Raw genomic sequence first — 14,249 nt, forward strand, 5'->3', positions numbered from 1 at the left:
GAAGCTGATGAGATAAATTTTCTGCCGGTGTAACTCAGCATAGTTTAGCTGTAATGGCTTCAGTTTACATTCAGTACAAAATGCCTCGTCCGTTATTTAGACTTACTGAGCTGGGGATTCCTGTATAAGGGCAGTTGCTGACATTTAATGAAAGTTTGATTGTTGTCAGGGCAGTGATGTGTGCGGCTCAGATTCTAACATATGGCTCCTACAAATATTTCCCTACAGCTGCCATAAACCTTCTGCCTCTAAGGGAATAGGGAAGGGTATTTTGGAAAGAAACAATGAATCTGGGGAATGTACTCATCTATTTTCATACCAAAGTAAGCAGACTTCTCATAACTAGGAAATGAAGCATCTCTATTGAGCAAACAAACTTTTAATATTAAACTTTCATGCTGTGTTATTCCACAGCTGCGGAGAGGGAGCAGTGTTAAAACATGGAGATGTGGAGTTTGAACTGTTTGAAAGAAAAGGGTAGCATAAGTTGTGTGAGAGCTTCTGGGTTTGCCAGTCGTTTTTATTCCTTTGGAAAAATGTGTGCCTCTTCCTGTAACTGGTGCCATCCTAAAGGCAAAGGAGAAAAGAAATTACTCCCCAGACTTATTCTTGAGACAGTTAGTTATTAGCAGCAAGATAATTTCATGATTTTAGAACATTGCATAAAGTGGGGGCAAAAAAACCAAACAGTAGCCCTATTGCAAGAACTATGGAGTTTGTGTTTTCATGTCTTTTAATTCAATTGTTGCTTTGAAGTGGCATGTAGTGACCACACAAATAGTTCAAATGGTACAAGTGAATGGGTGGCAGGAGCAGGAAGCTCTTAAACAGTGTTTGTGTTTCAAGAAACAGTATGTTATCCCAACCTCAATGATTTTAAGGTAGACCAGTAGTCAGGCTTAGGTGTGTCTGGATATGTTCATTTTCCACTATTTTTTACATAACACCTCTAAAATCTACATTTTTATACTGATTAACAGTTAAAAATTCAGAAAATGTCGGAAACCATTCAAAAGTGTGAGGTAATAGAAGTTTGGCAAGTAAAAACAATTCCATTTATAGAGCTCATCTGTTTGAAAGAAAGGCGTGTTTGAGATTATGTCATTGGTGTGAATTTTGTGTCCAACAAAGAAGGAAACTGATGGAAACACTGATTCCAAAACAAGGTTTGGCATATTTTGGAACTATATCTGGCAAGTAAGATGTTTTTGTGCAGTAAACAAAGTCAGCCTGTGCAAAGCATCCCAACATCATCTGCAGAAACCTGAGTTTGTCAGATGTCCAGGTTTTCTTGTCAAACTGAGTCTCTCTGAATCTTTTCAGAAACAAAAGACAGACCATGTCACAAAGCAACCTGATCCAGTCCCCGCTACTCCTTCGCCTCCTCCAACACCCACCCCTGTCCCCGTGGCTGTCCCCCTGCCGCCCAGCGCCCCGGCACCGATACCGGTTCCTGTGCCCAAAGCGCCAGCAACCATCAGCCGCCAAAGCAGCACCTCTAGCGACAGCGGTGGCAGCATTGCACGGGACACCCAGAGGCAGAAGCAAGTTCCTGTGGATCGTAAGTTTGTCTAAGAAGCAAGAAAAAAAGTGTTTCTGCCTTTTCTGCGTGTTTTGCTTCAGCCTTAAATTCCTTAAAACCTTGTGCTTCAGATAAAACGTTCATGAAATATTTAGCTTTAACTCTATGTTTAAAATACATGATTTCTATCTATAGAGTATTCTGTTCCTTTCTAATCACAATAGTAAGTAGGGGCAAAACACTTCTGCACTAGTCCCAGTCCTAAATTATCTACGTTTATGACTTTCTGTGATCTTCAGTCAGTGGTTTTCAACATTGCAAATGCCTGTGCTGATATGCTGACTAATGTACTTTTTCCAGCTGAATTCGCTGCTACATTGCAATCTAGATGGCTTTTAAAATCAGGCTGCTTTTATGCTTCTCTCTATGATCAAGCAGATTTCAAGGGCATTTGCACCGTTCTGAAACATATATCCAAGGCTTTCAAGAGGCTTGTGGTTCTGGCTGATGCATAGGAACCATGTTGTAATAGTGTTGCAGAAGACTTGGCTTAGGTCCTCTTAGCTTAGTTAAGGCGACAACAGCTGGAATGCCACCAAGCAACCCTTTGTGTCCTTGTATTAGGAGGATTAGAGAATATACTTGGTAGCCCTTTATCTGGAAAAACATGGTAACCTGCATCCAGCACTGCGTGACAATCATGAAAAGCTCTGCTTAAGGCCACCTTGTAAATGTAAAACCTAACTGCTGTTGAGGCCCCTACTCTGCACCACTTGAAAAGCAAGTTAGGTTAAGAGAATTTATTTAATCAATAATTTCTGTCCTAAATGCACTTTAACCAATGTGATTGCTTGGCTTAAAAAGAACTGAAACTTGCAGGCAAGCATTTGCTATGGCTATTAAAGTAAGAGCTGTTAAAATAATGAGCTTTTTGCTGTTCATGAGTTGACAGCTTTCCCATCCCCTGCCTTAACAGAAAATCCCACTTCAACTTGAGGTAAAAAAAATGGCACTGAGCATAATCCTTCCTGCAGAAGGACTTCTCCACCCTCTCCACACTGGATGGGAAGCATGCCTGCTTGGATAAGCACACATAGTCAGTGGAGCCTGTTTTGGCATTACCTGGTGGTAGACAAGCTCTTGCCTAAGCTCTGAACTTGGGAAGGCTCTTGGATCTTTCTAATATTTTCATATAACACTACAGCTGGCTGGAAATTATAAATGGGGAGCAGCCTGGCAGGAAGAACAGGCTTCACTGCTGTTTCCAAAGAAACAGTAGGGCCAGATTCTGTCTTTGTCCTATTTTGTGTGGTTTGTTACTTAAAAAAATGAGCAGTTACAAAAGCTGTGGAAAGTGAGGATTAAATTTGGTACACACAGAGACACAAAAATTATAATTTTATTTCCATGTAAGATGAACTTTGCATGCTGTAGCAGGTGTGTTTCCCTGAACCTACGATGGCCTTCTCTATCAATTAGACATGGAAAATCTTCCTGGCTTCAGGTACCCAGGGTGCAAGATGGGAAGAGCTAATGTTAGACTAGGGGATTACAAGACATCTCTTGCCTTCTCAGCCTCCGCTGAGGCTCCGGGAGGCACATGTGAGCTCCTGTGCCATCCTGGGAGCTGTTGTTCAAGCCCAGTTAATGGGTTTCAGGTACCTCACAGTCCTTGCTGAATAACTGCAAAGGTAATGGACAACCCTGCCACTGTACCTGCTGCCCAAGTACCCCCCTGAACCTTGCAGAGAACACTCAATGTCATACCTGCTTCACACTGAGTGTATTTTGTTTATTTATGATAATTCATCTAACAACAGTAAGGATCTGTTATCTAAAAGCTAAGTACTGATCTTCAGATTCAGTCTTGGGCTAGATAAAACATAAGTCTTTCAAAATCTGTGTAAATAGAAGGAAGATAGCGATTTTCTTGCTCTCTTCCTGTTTGGGAAAATAACTGGTGCATGCTTCAACAGCATTGCCTAAAGGCTTTACTCATATATCCCATCTCAGACCTTTACGTATCACTGAGCACATGTCATTTTGGCTTCTGTTTCAAACTCTGGGAGAAAAAAGACTCAACATGATAGGGCCTGAGTGCCTCACATATTTTATGAGAGATATTTTGTACACTTTAAACCTGAGGCTATTTTGTAAAATAAAAAAATGGATAAAATAAGGATTTTTTTTTTTTTTGTGATGATTGAAAAACCATAATCCTAAAAGCCTATGTAGAGCTTTTTTTATTGCTCTGGCTGCCTAGAGATGTTGATCCTTGGAGAGGTTTTGGAAGAATATAAAAGGAAACTAGGGAAATAAATATTTTTGCTATCTTACGTTTTTTTCTTGTTGAAGTTGTGTTGTTTTCATTTGTTGCTGTCAGTATAATGTGAGAAAAGGGATAGCTTTTGCCATCTGAGTGCGGCAGAGAAGGTGCTGCAGTTACTGTTTGTGTATCAAAGTGAGATGGTTGAATAAAGACAACTAAAAATATCTTGGCAAGGAAATTCTGAGAATTTTTTACATCAATTGCAGTTACATGTCAAAGGATTTTTATAGTCATTTTCATGGAGATTTCGACTATGCTAAATCAGTATCTTCTCTGTGCCCAAAAAAGCATTAACTTTTGGATTATCTATAGAGCTTTTTATATGGATATTAAACAATTTTCAGTGTCTTTATAACTGATTTTGTTGAAATGCATAAAAAGCATTTTGGTTTGTTGCCTGCTAGTGTCCAGCAGTTGAACTAAATGCTTCAGACAAATGGGTTGTTTGGGATTGCAAAGTTTTGCAGTTTTGTTTAAAAAAAACAACCAAACAAAAAAAACCAACAAACACACACCAAAGAAGCCTTCTTGCCCAATTCCTGTCTCTCTGGTGAGAGCAGCTAGTTGTTTTTTTTTCTTTCTTTCTCTTCATTCTTTTTTTACTGCAAAGTGTGACGTTTCATCTAACTAGTGACTCCAGGCTTGGATTGAATTCACATTTCTTAAAGCCCCTTCAAATACTTTATGACTATTATAGCTTATTAGATGTAAGGTGATATGTGTCAGCAGTAATGACATTTTTTTGCCTACATTTATTGCACTAAAATGTTGAGCTGTCAATTAAATATGTTTTTGTGGAAAATGCTGCTTTTGCACAGTGTAAGCAATCTTATATTCTCCATCAACTTTTTTGTTTTGATTTTTAAACTATCTTCTTTCTATGTGAAGAAACAGACTATGACAATTGCATAACCCTCTGTGCCCATTTTCTTCACAGTTAAACAGCTGTCAAGCTCATCTCCTCATTCTAGGGTCTCAGCTGAATTTGGGAGTTTCATTTATGTTTTCTTTTTTATCAGTTTTTGTGGGGTTGTTTAGGGTTTTTTTGTTGTTTGGTGTTTGTTTGTTTGTTTTTTGATTTTGTTCTGTTTTGCAAAGAGAGGAGTAGAAGAAATAAGTTATCTTTGATAAAGCAACCTTGAGAATAAGTCCTGTGGGGCGTCTCTCTCTCTCTCTCTCTAGGCAGGAAATCGCAGATGGAGGAGGTGCAGGATGAACTTGTTCACCGCCTCACCATTGGCCGGAGCGCTGCCCAGAGGAAGTTCCATGTGCCACGACCAAACATCCCAGTAATTAACATCACTTATGACTCTTCACCTGAGGATGTAAAAGCGTGGTTGCAGTCCAAAGGATTCAACCCCGTGTAAGTCTGAGGGCAAATGTAAGAAAACGTCTTAAAATTAGTTTCCTGTCAGTAACTAGGATGTGGTCTGCCCACTTTCTAAAATCAGGCAGCCTTCTGAAAACCCAAACATGTCAGCTGCACTCTTGGAAAAAATGACTTGTTTATATATATATACACACACACATATATATTTACACATATGTGTATATATATCAGTATATATCAATGTAGCTATAGATCTATGGAGATACAGATATATTTAGGAAAAAATACTACATATTAGCCTCCACCAAAAAATACACATTGTAACAGAAACTGAATTGACTTGAAGAGTTCTGTTGCATTAGGTTTTATCTTGATTTTGTAGCCCTATCTGAGACAATGGGATGTAGCCAACCTGCATTTCTCCTTTCGCTAGTGTATTTTTGCTTACTTCTTGTTTGTTCCCTTGGTGTGACCTTAGGACTGTCAACAGCCTTGGTGTGCTGACGGGTGCTCAGCTTTTCTCCCTCAATAAAGATGAACTGAGGACTGTTTGCCCAGAAGGGTCTAGAGTCTACAGCCAAATTACGGTACAGAAATCTGCCTTGGAGGTATGTATAACCCTTCTTACTAACCTAATGCTGAGTCAACACTTTTGAACCTGTAGAAGTAAAATAGCACTTTCTGTGAGGCAGTTGGCTTTTTAGAGTCATAGAATGGTTTGGGTTGGAAAAGACCTTAAAGATCACTTTGTTCCAACCCCCCTGCAATGGGCAGGAGCATCTCCTACTAGACCGGGTTGCTCAAAGCCCCATCCAGTCTAGCTTTTAACACTTCCAGGTAGGTGGCATCCACAACTCTTCTTGGCAAAACCGTTACTTCTCATCCTATCACTACATGCCCTTGTAAAATGTCTCTCTCCAGCTTTCATGTAGGCCCCCTTAATGTAGTTAAGTGCCTGTTTTTTCCCCAGTTCCCATTATGTTGATAAGCAGTGTTTATACCTGAGTCATTTGGTATTAATCCGTTGAAGCAGCATCAGCCAAAACACCGAGTGGAATCTCCCTCCACTTCTGAAAGGATCCACAGACCATTAGAAAAAGTGCACAGTGGTATTGAAGATTAAGACTGTAATGAGGCTGCAAGAAGACAAAATGAGACAAAAAAGGGCTTTGGGGAAAACAACAGGAGAGAGTCTCCTGCTCTGCCTAGTACTTGAACAAACAAGTACCCCTTGTACTTTTGGTGGTGATGACTTAGTTTTGCTTTATCTTTGTAGAGGAGATTTAACGTATTGAGCATGAGAAAGTGGTAGAGTGAGCTCCCTGTTGAATCTCAAGGCCTTTCAGGTCAGATGGTGTGGAATCTGTACTGGTGGATTCCTAAGTTGGGGAAAAAAACCAAAACATTTTACCCTGTGCTAGCAAAATTACTGAGCTAATGATAGAATTTTTTATCTATTCATTGCTCTGTGGTAGCTTGCTTTAATTACAATTGTTTTTTTCCTTAAACACCTTATATACAAAGTTGTGCTAGAGAGAATGCTTATCAATTTTAAACCAGGAACACTGCAGGTGCATCTACTTCTTTTTTAAAACCTTGCTGTAGCAATTGGAGAAATGGACTTGACACTGTCTAGCAGTGACGCTGGTAGAAACAAGAACCTATATTCTTCACAACCAAAAAGAAAATCTTGAAGAATTTTGAAATGTGTTTCTATCCCCTCATGAAATTGGGAGTGTCTTGCTTAAATGATTTTAAGCTTTAACTACGAGGCATATTTTCAAAGACAAGTTTATGATTATCCATATTTTACAATGTACTTGTTTGGTGTGGATCAGAAGTACTGCTTTTTTAAACTGTTAAAAATTGCTTTATCTCCTTGAATCCCTCTTTTCCTCTGAGAGGAAGGGAGAAATATTTCACTTTTATTCTTAGGAAAATACGTTATTAGAGTCCAGTGCAAATCGTCATTTCCTAGTGAAGATATATGTGTATTCTTCAACTTTTCTGGAATGTAAATAATCTTATTTCAGTTTCATAAATTAGGCCCTTGTGTACTGAGGTGGAAGTGCCTCTGTAGTGGAAATCAGTTTGAAAAGCAGTAATGCACTGGATTGCAGAAGTCTGTCCTTTTTTTGTCTCTGTGCTGTAATTCTGCTTGCCTCAGTTAGGTCTCGCTCTGCAGGAAACTGAGCAGTCAAAACTTGTCTAATAAATGCTCTGTAAGTGTTAATAAACATGTGTTGAGAGTTTAACTAGGTCGTTGGATTTTGTTAGTGAAAAGGTAATTGAAATACTTATTTCTGCCTCAGTTATTTGAGGTTTAACTGATGAATTTCAAAATTTATACAATTCTCAGTTGCTTTAGCCTGTTGTTTGCTGAATCACTCAAAACATTAAGACACATCTTTCTTTCTATTCCTCTAGCATTTCAAGTCACAGGGTTTAAGAAGGCAGTCCTTATTTAAGAGAAGCTGTTTGGGGTTTAACAGGTTTCTGGGCCTGGCCAAACAAAAGCAGATAGAGAATTCTGTGTGAGACGAGTGTGTCGAGACAGCAGAGAGGTGGCCATAGCCAGGGCCAAACACCTTTTTGCCAGAGGAAGTGGTGATGGCAAACAGTGGTGTCTCGGGAGGAGGCAGGGTGCACCAGGTTCTTTGTTCTGATCAGAGTATCCCTCTCAGGAGGGATGAATATATTCAACCGGGCTGGACCCAGTACCAACCCCTAGGGGACTCCAATAGACACAAGTGTCCAACTAGACTTTCAACTTACCACAACTCTTTGAGCTCTGTCCTTCAGCCAGTTGCCAATCCACCTCACTGCCCTGTCATCAAATCTGCACTTCTTGAGTTTGGCTGTGAGGATGCCGTGGGAGATGGTGTTGAAAGCCTTGCTGAAATCAAGGTAGACCACATCCACTGCCCTCCCCTCATCTATCCATCCAGTTATGCCATCACAGAAGACTATCAGATTGATCAAGCATGATTTCCCCTTGGTGAATCCATGCTGACTACTCCTGATGATCCTCTTTTGCTCAACATGCTTTGAGATGGCATCAAGAATAAGCTCTTCCATTTGCTTTCAAGGGGTGGAGGTGGGGCTGAATGGTCTCTATTTACCTTAGTCCTCTTTCTTGTCTTTTTTGAAGACTGGAATGATACTGGCTTTCCTCCAGTCCTCAGGTTCTCCAGCACTTTTCAAAGATGATGGAGAACAGCCTAGCAATGACTTCTGCCAGCTCCCTCAGCACTCCCAGGTGCATCCCATTGGAGCTCATGGATTTGAGGATGTGCAGTTTAGTTAATATAACTACTAAATTAATATTCTTATGTTTATATAGATATAATATTTAAAATATTAATAGTCTCCATGCTTATTTGTTTTTACATGTCAATTTCCATAAGTTTAGTTGAGCAGTTCAAGCTCTGGTGGTGAAAAGGTAAGTGTAGATTCACAATATCCTGGACACCACCTTTATAACTTTTGGCAGGGAATGCTTCAGGTCCATATTCTGATTGCCTGTCTACTCTGTGAATGGGAAACATGGGCACACATTGCTTTAATACTGAAAATGGTTTCTTTCTGTGTATCAAGCTGCCTGGAAGAATGGCTTACTCTCTTTGACACCTTGGTGAAAGGAATGACCCAGGTTCAGAAGTGAGATTGCATGATGGAGTTAACCAATAACCCATGATCTGGTTAGACACTAAGCTGGGTAAATCACTAAGGCCAAGATCTAGCAGTCTATTTGGAAAATTGTATTCCTAAGAACAGCCCTAGGCTGCCTATCTGCACTGTACCCTGCCTCTGAGTAGGATGTGCCTGTTGTGCTGAGCCACATAATGCATTGTAGTTGGTTTAGTTGAGCAGTGTTTCAGGCTCATCAGTCATGTTGTTATTGATGTTATCAGGAAGGTACATGTTACAGCCTTGGCTGCTCTGTCATTGTCAGAAAAATATTTCTACCTAACCTCTGATAAAGCACGTTCTTAGATATCTGCTGATGTTTTTTATGCATGACTTCAGTAATGGGTGACTGCTGCACTTGCTCTGTATCTAAAACCAAGTGGGCAAGGACAGGATTAATTAAGACAAATAAAACTCCTCTCTCACCTTCAGAGAGTCAAGGATAAGACCCCTGCTTTGCCCTTCCACTCTGGGAGAAGAAAGCAATGGTAATTTCTCTAGGAGAAGCATCCTAGCCTTCCCTCCCTGTAGACACCTAACCTTTCTGCCAGGTAGTGGCATCAGATGAGGCATTGCAATGGATATATAGGATAAATCTAAATTAAATGTTATGTAATGGTATAAATTTTCCAAGTTCAGAATAAATTGAAGAATTTTCCCCTTAACAGTCCTGAAATTTGTTTTACAAATTTGAAAAACAGCTTCTGCTTCCTTATTCAAAGGCTATTTTCAAAGCAAGTTTTGAACCTTGGAAGGTAAGGTCATAGCCAAATAACACAGTAGAGGATATGGCTCTTGCTTTTTAATCCTCTAGTTTTATTCAAAGTCATGCACACTTTGGAAAGTTCTGCTCTAGTGGATATGTGTCTTGCCCTTGCTAATAGCTTTGTTTATGTTGCGAAAGCAATCTGTTGGCAGCTGGCTCAACAGACATGTTTTTCACTCTAAAAGGTGAAATAAAGCCTTGTCCTCACAATACTTCACTGTTCCTAATAGAGTCATAGAATCATAGAATGCCAGGTTGGAAGGGACCTCAGGGATCACCTGGTGCAACCTTTCTATGTAATACTGTAGTTTATATGAGATGGTTCAGAACCCTGTCAAGCTGAAACTTAAAACTGTCTAATGTGGGGGAATCTTTCTTTGCTGCTGCAGCACACTGTTCACTCATGTTGAGCCTGTTATCCACCAAGAACCCCAGTTCCCTTTCCACAGGGCTGCTCTCCAGCCAGGTGGATCCCAGTCCGAACTGCGCTCCTGGGTTATGTATTCCCAGGTGCAAAACCTTGCACTTCTTCCTGTTGAACTTCATAAGGTTCCTGCTAGCCGACTCCTCCAGCCTGTCTAGGTCATCCTGGAGGGTGGCCCTCCCTTCTGAAGTGTCAACCTCTCCACTCATATTGGTGTCAGCAAACTTCATCAGGGTGCTCTTGATCCCAACATCCAGGTCACTTATGAAGATGTTAAACAACATAGGGCCCAGTATTGATCCCTGGGGGACCCCACTTGTGAGCAGTTGCCAGTTTGACGAGTAACTATCAACCTCTGGGTATGGTCAGTCAGCCAGTTCCCCACCCACAGCACAAACCACTTGTCAAGGCCATAATGAGTCAGTTTGTCCAGGAGGAGTCTGTGGGGGACCATATGAAAAGCCTTGGAGAAGTCCAGGTAGACAGTGTCCACTGCTCACCCTGCACCAACCGAGCAGGTTACTTTGTCATAGATGGCGATGAGGCTTGTCAAGCATGATTTGCTCCTGGTAAGTCCATGTTGGATTTTCCCAATCACGTCCTACAATTGACTTGTGACAGTCCCCAGGAGGATTTGCTCCATGATTTTCCTAGGCTAATGGGTCTATAATTACCTGGGTCCTCTTTTTGATCCTTCTTATAGATGGGGTGACATTAGTCTTCCTCCAGTCCTCAGGGACATCTCCCAGTCTCCACAACTTCTCAAAGATTATGGAGAGCAGCCTTGCAACAATATCAGCCAGCTCTTTCAACACCCTAGGTTGGATGGTGTCTGGGCCCATTGATTTGTATCTAATAGTTGACATACCAACTCTTCCTTCACTTTTGGTGGGTCGGTGTCTGTATCAACCTGGACTTTTGTTAATATGGTCTGGGACCCAACAGTAGTGGTAAAGACAGAGGTGAAGCAGGTGTTGAGGACCTCTGCCTTTTTAGCACTGTTGGTGACTAGTTCACCTCTCCTTTTTAATAGTGGGCCAATATTATTCCTCTGTTTCTGCTTCTGGTTGGTGTATCTGAAGAACCCTTTCTTGAAGTTTTTGATATCTCTGGCCAATGTCAGCTCAAGCTGAGCTTTTTGCTTTCCTAACTGCAATCATATCATAGAATGGTTCGGGTTGGAAGGGACCTTTAAAGATCAGATAGTCCAACCCCCCTGCAGTGAGCAGGAACATCCTCAACTAGATCAGGTTGCTCAGAGCCCCATCCAACCTGACCTCTCTGGGAAACCTGTTCCAGTGTTTCACCACCCTCACTGTAAAAAATTTCTTCCTAATATCTAGTCTAAATCTACCCTCTTTCAGTTTGAAACTTCCTCCTCATCCTCTCACTACATCTCCTGCTCAGAAGTTTGTCTGCATCTTATAGTCTCCTTTTAAATGTTGAGCCTTGTCTTCACCAGGCTGAACAACCCCAACTCTCTCAGCCTGTCTTCATAGGAGAGGAGCTCCAGCCCTCCGATCATCTTCGTGACCTTCCTCTGGATTTGCTCCAACAGGCCCATGTCCTTACACTGGGGCTTCAGAGCTGGACACAGCACTGCAGGCAGGGGTCTCACAAGAGCTGAGTAGAGGGGGAGAAATCACGTCCAATGACCTGCTGGCCACACTTCTTTTGATGCAGCCCAGGATATGGTTGGCTTTCCGGGCTACAAGCACACGTTGCCAGGTCATGTCCAGCTTTTCATCTACCAGTACCATCAAGTCCTTTTTCTCAGTGTTGTTCTCAATCCCTTCATCCCCCAGCCTGTACTGGTATCGGGTTGCCATGATCCAGTTTGAGGGCCTTGCACTTTGCCTTGTTGAACTTCATGAAGTTCACACGGGCTCACTTCTTCAGTTTGTCCAGGTCCCTCTGGATGGCATCCTGTCCCTCAAGAGTGTCAACCTGTCAATTTTTATTGCTGTGCTCTAAGTTTGAAACCTGTGTCTGTGAACAGCAAATGTATGATGGTGTATCATGTTATATGAGATACTAAGATTGAATCCTTGAAGGCCTTGACTGTGCAAACCCATGTGCATGCATTAATTTTGTGTTTACAGAAATAAAAAATCATGAAGGGTTTATGTGCTATGATTTCTAAATATGATTGCCCTGATTTTTAAGTACTCCAGGGTGGAATCCTAAGAATCTTGCTGAGCTTTAACCCTGCTTTTACTGAAGCCATATTTCAGCCTATAAATACCCAGTGCTTCCAGGGGTTTGTGTGAGATTTAAAGATGCTCTGCAATGCTTAAGGTGAAGCTGACACTTTTAATAGTCTGCAGGTTCTTTTCTGGTCCACATTTAAGGATAGTGTAAATATTTTCCTGTTCCAAATGTCTTTTAACCAGATTCTCAGGGCAATTTTAGTTCTGGAGCTACAAGGTAAGTTATATTTGTTCAAACATCTGTCTTAATAAAATGCTGGCAAAAGCACTTCATCAGATGTCAAACCCACAAGTAAACTCTTTTTTATTTGTTTATAGGCTAACAGTGGTAGTTCAGAACTGCAAGAAATTATGAGAAGACGACAAGAAAAAATCAGTGCAGCGGCCACAGATTCAGGTGTGGAGTCCTTTGATGAAGCAAGCAGCCACTAAATCCCTGTTCTTTTTTCTTTAATTCCATTATTCATAGCATTATACCATCCAGCTTTGTTTTAGGAAACAGTGAAGGGGAATGTCTTACTTATTGTAAACGTAACTAGCCTCCATAAAGAAAACTTACCGTAGTCTCCACAGAAGTACCTGCTGCTGGCTTCTCATCATTAAAAATGAACAGATGAGAAATTCAATGGAGGTTCCTGACAGGTGAAAATATTGGCACATGGTTCATTAACACCCAAAGATGAGTTTTGACTTCATGGAATTAATGTGACAAATAAACTGGAACACATCTTTGTGATTCATCTGAGGGAAGCTGAGCCAGCAAAAAATAAGCATTTGAACCCTTCAGTAATAATAAGATTTGGAATCCCATCTCTTGCTGTAGTGTGCGATGAGGTATTTTTTGGCTCAGTCTTTCTTGCCATGCGACATTCGGCTGCAGAATGTTTACTTAAGTTGTTGATGCCAGCAGTCAGAGAGGAAGTGTTAAGAGACTGAACAGCAGCCCAATGTAGACTAAATCTCTCTTGCATTACTCCCAAGATGTTTTATTACTAATGATGCTGTTTATAGCAAAATAATACTGTGTACATTGATTTTATCAATACTTCACTTGTGATGAACTATAATATTGCACAAAAAGGAATATCTAGAAAATAGTAACATAACTCAGCTCAAAGAGATGATCAGATTCTGTAGGTAGCCATGAAACAATTTGCAGTACATTATTATTTTTTTTACTATACTTGCATTTTTTTGTTTGTAACTTAACCCATGAGAAGAACAGTGTATAATTTAGACTACTCTGTGTGCTGATTCCAGGTATCAGTTTTTCCTTATGTAAAAAGCTGTTGTTCCTTTATCAATGTAATCTTTTGGGAAAGTGCATTTCTGGAGGCAAAAGGGGAAGAAAAGGAAACATCTCTTCCAGCAAATACTATTTTTGAAGATGCAATGATTTTGTCACAAAATGTTATCTCACATGGATTTGTGATTTTATATATAATATATGTATTATATATAATATATAATATCACTAAATTTAGACAAATTTAATCATCTAGTTCAAGTTTCATAGTGCCTTTTTCACATAAATCAGCTTAAAGTCTGCAATAAACAGTATTTCTTGTCTGTTAAATAGTTGTATCTTTGTGTCTACAAAGATGGTATTGAAATAAGAAAGTGTTCTTGATTTTTGCCATTAGTTTGCTCTTCCTCTGTGTACAAGGGAAAAAAGAATCCTGTTCATTTTTCATAAAAGAAAAATTAAAATCTTAATAAAGGCGTTTAGTGCCATTTATTGTAAATGTCCCTACAAATACTACTTCTGTGTGTTGGTTGTGTGCCTGTGTATTTTTACATGGAATATATATTATTTATACCTGTGAAAAGTACTTAGGTTTGTCGTTTAAGCATATCTTACTAAGAAATGAGTCAAGAAGTGACAGATCCCAAACTGAAGACTCCCAGCATGCACACAAGCATGGTAGCTGCATCCATTCAACTTATATGCATAGCTTTAGGGGGAGGAAATTATCTC

The 14,249-nt window shown here is 40.3% G+C and overlaps 1 protein-coding gene across 5 annotated transcripts in view; it reads left to right on the top strand.

The window, feature by feature from the left end:
• EPS8 (epidermal growth factor receptor pathway substrate 8) overlaps window positions 1-14,033 on the top strand; it is a 140,169-nt gene extending 126,136 nt beyond the window's left edge. For all 5 annotated transcript variants that reach the window (XM_051618442.1, XM_051618434.1, XM_051618426.1 and 2 more), the window contains 4 exons: window positions 1,324-1,561; window positions 5,034-5,214; window positions 5,660-5,789; window positions 12,590-14,033. In XM_051618442.1, the coding sequence (XP_051474402.1) occupies window positions 1,324-1,561; window positions 5,034-5,214; window positions 5,660-5,789; window positions 12,590-12,703 (663 nt within the window). In that variant the 3' untranslated portion in view covers window positions 12,704-14,033. The remainder of the gene's footprint in view (window positions 1-1,323; window positions 1,562-5,033; window positions 5,215-5,659; window positions 5,790-12,589) is intronic.
• Window positions 14,034-14,249: the final 216 nt, after the last annotated feature.

The sequence above is a fragment of the Apus apus genome, chromosome 1 (genome assembly GCF_020740795.1).
Source record: "Apus apus isolate bApuApu2 chromosome 1, bApuApu2.pri.cur, whole genome shotgun sequence".
Taxonomy (NCBI): domain Eukaryota; kingdom Metazoa; phylum Chordata; class Aves; order Apodiformes; family Apodidae; genus Apus; species Apus apus.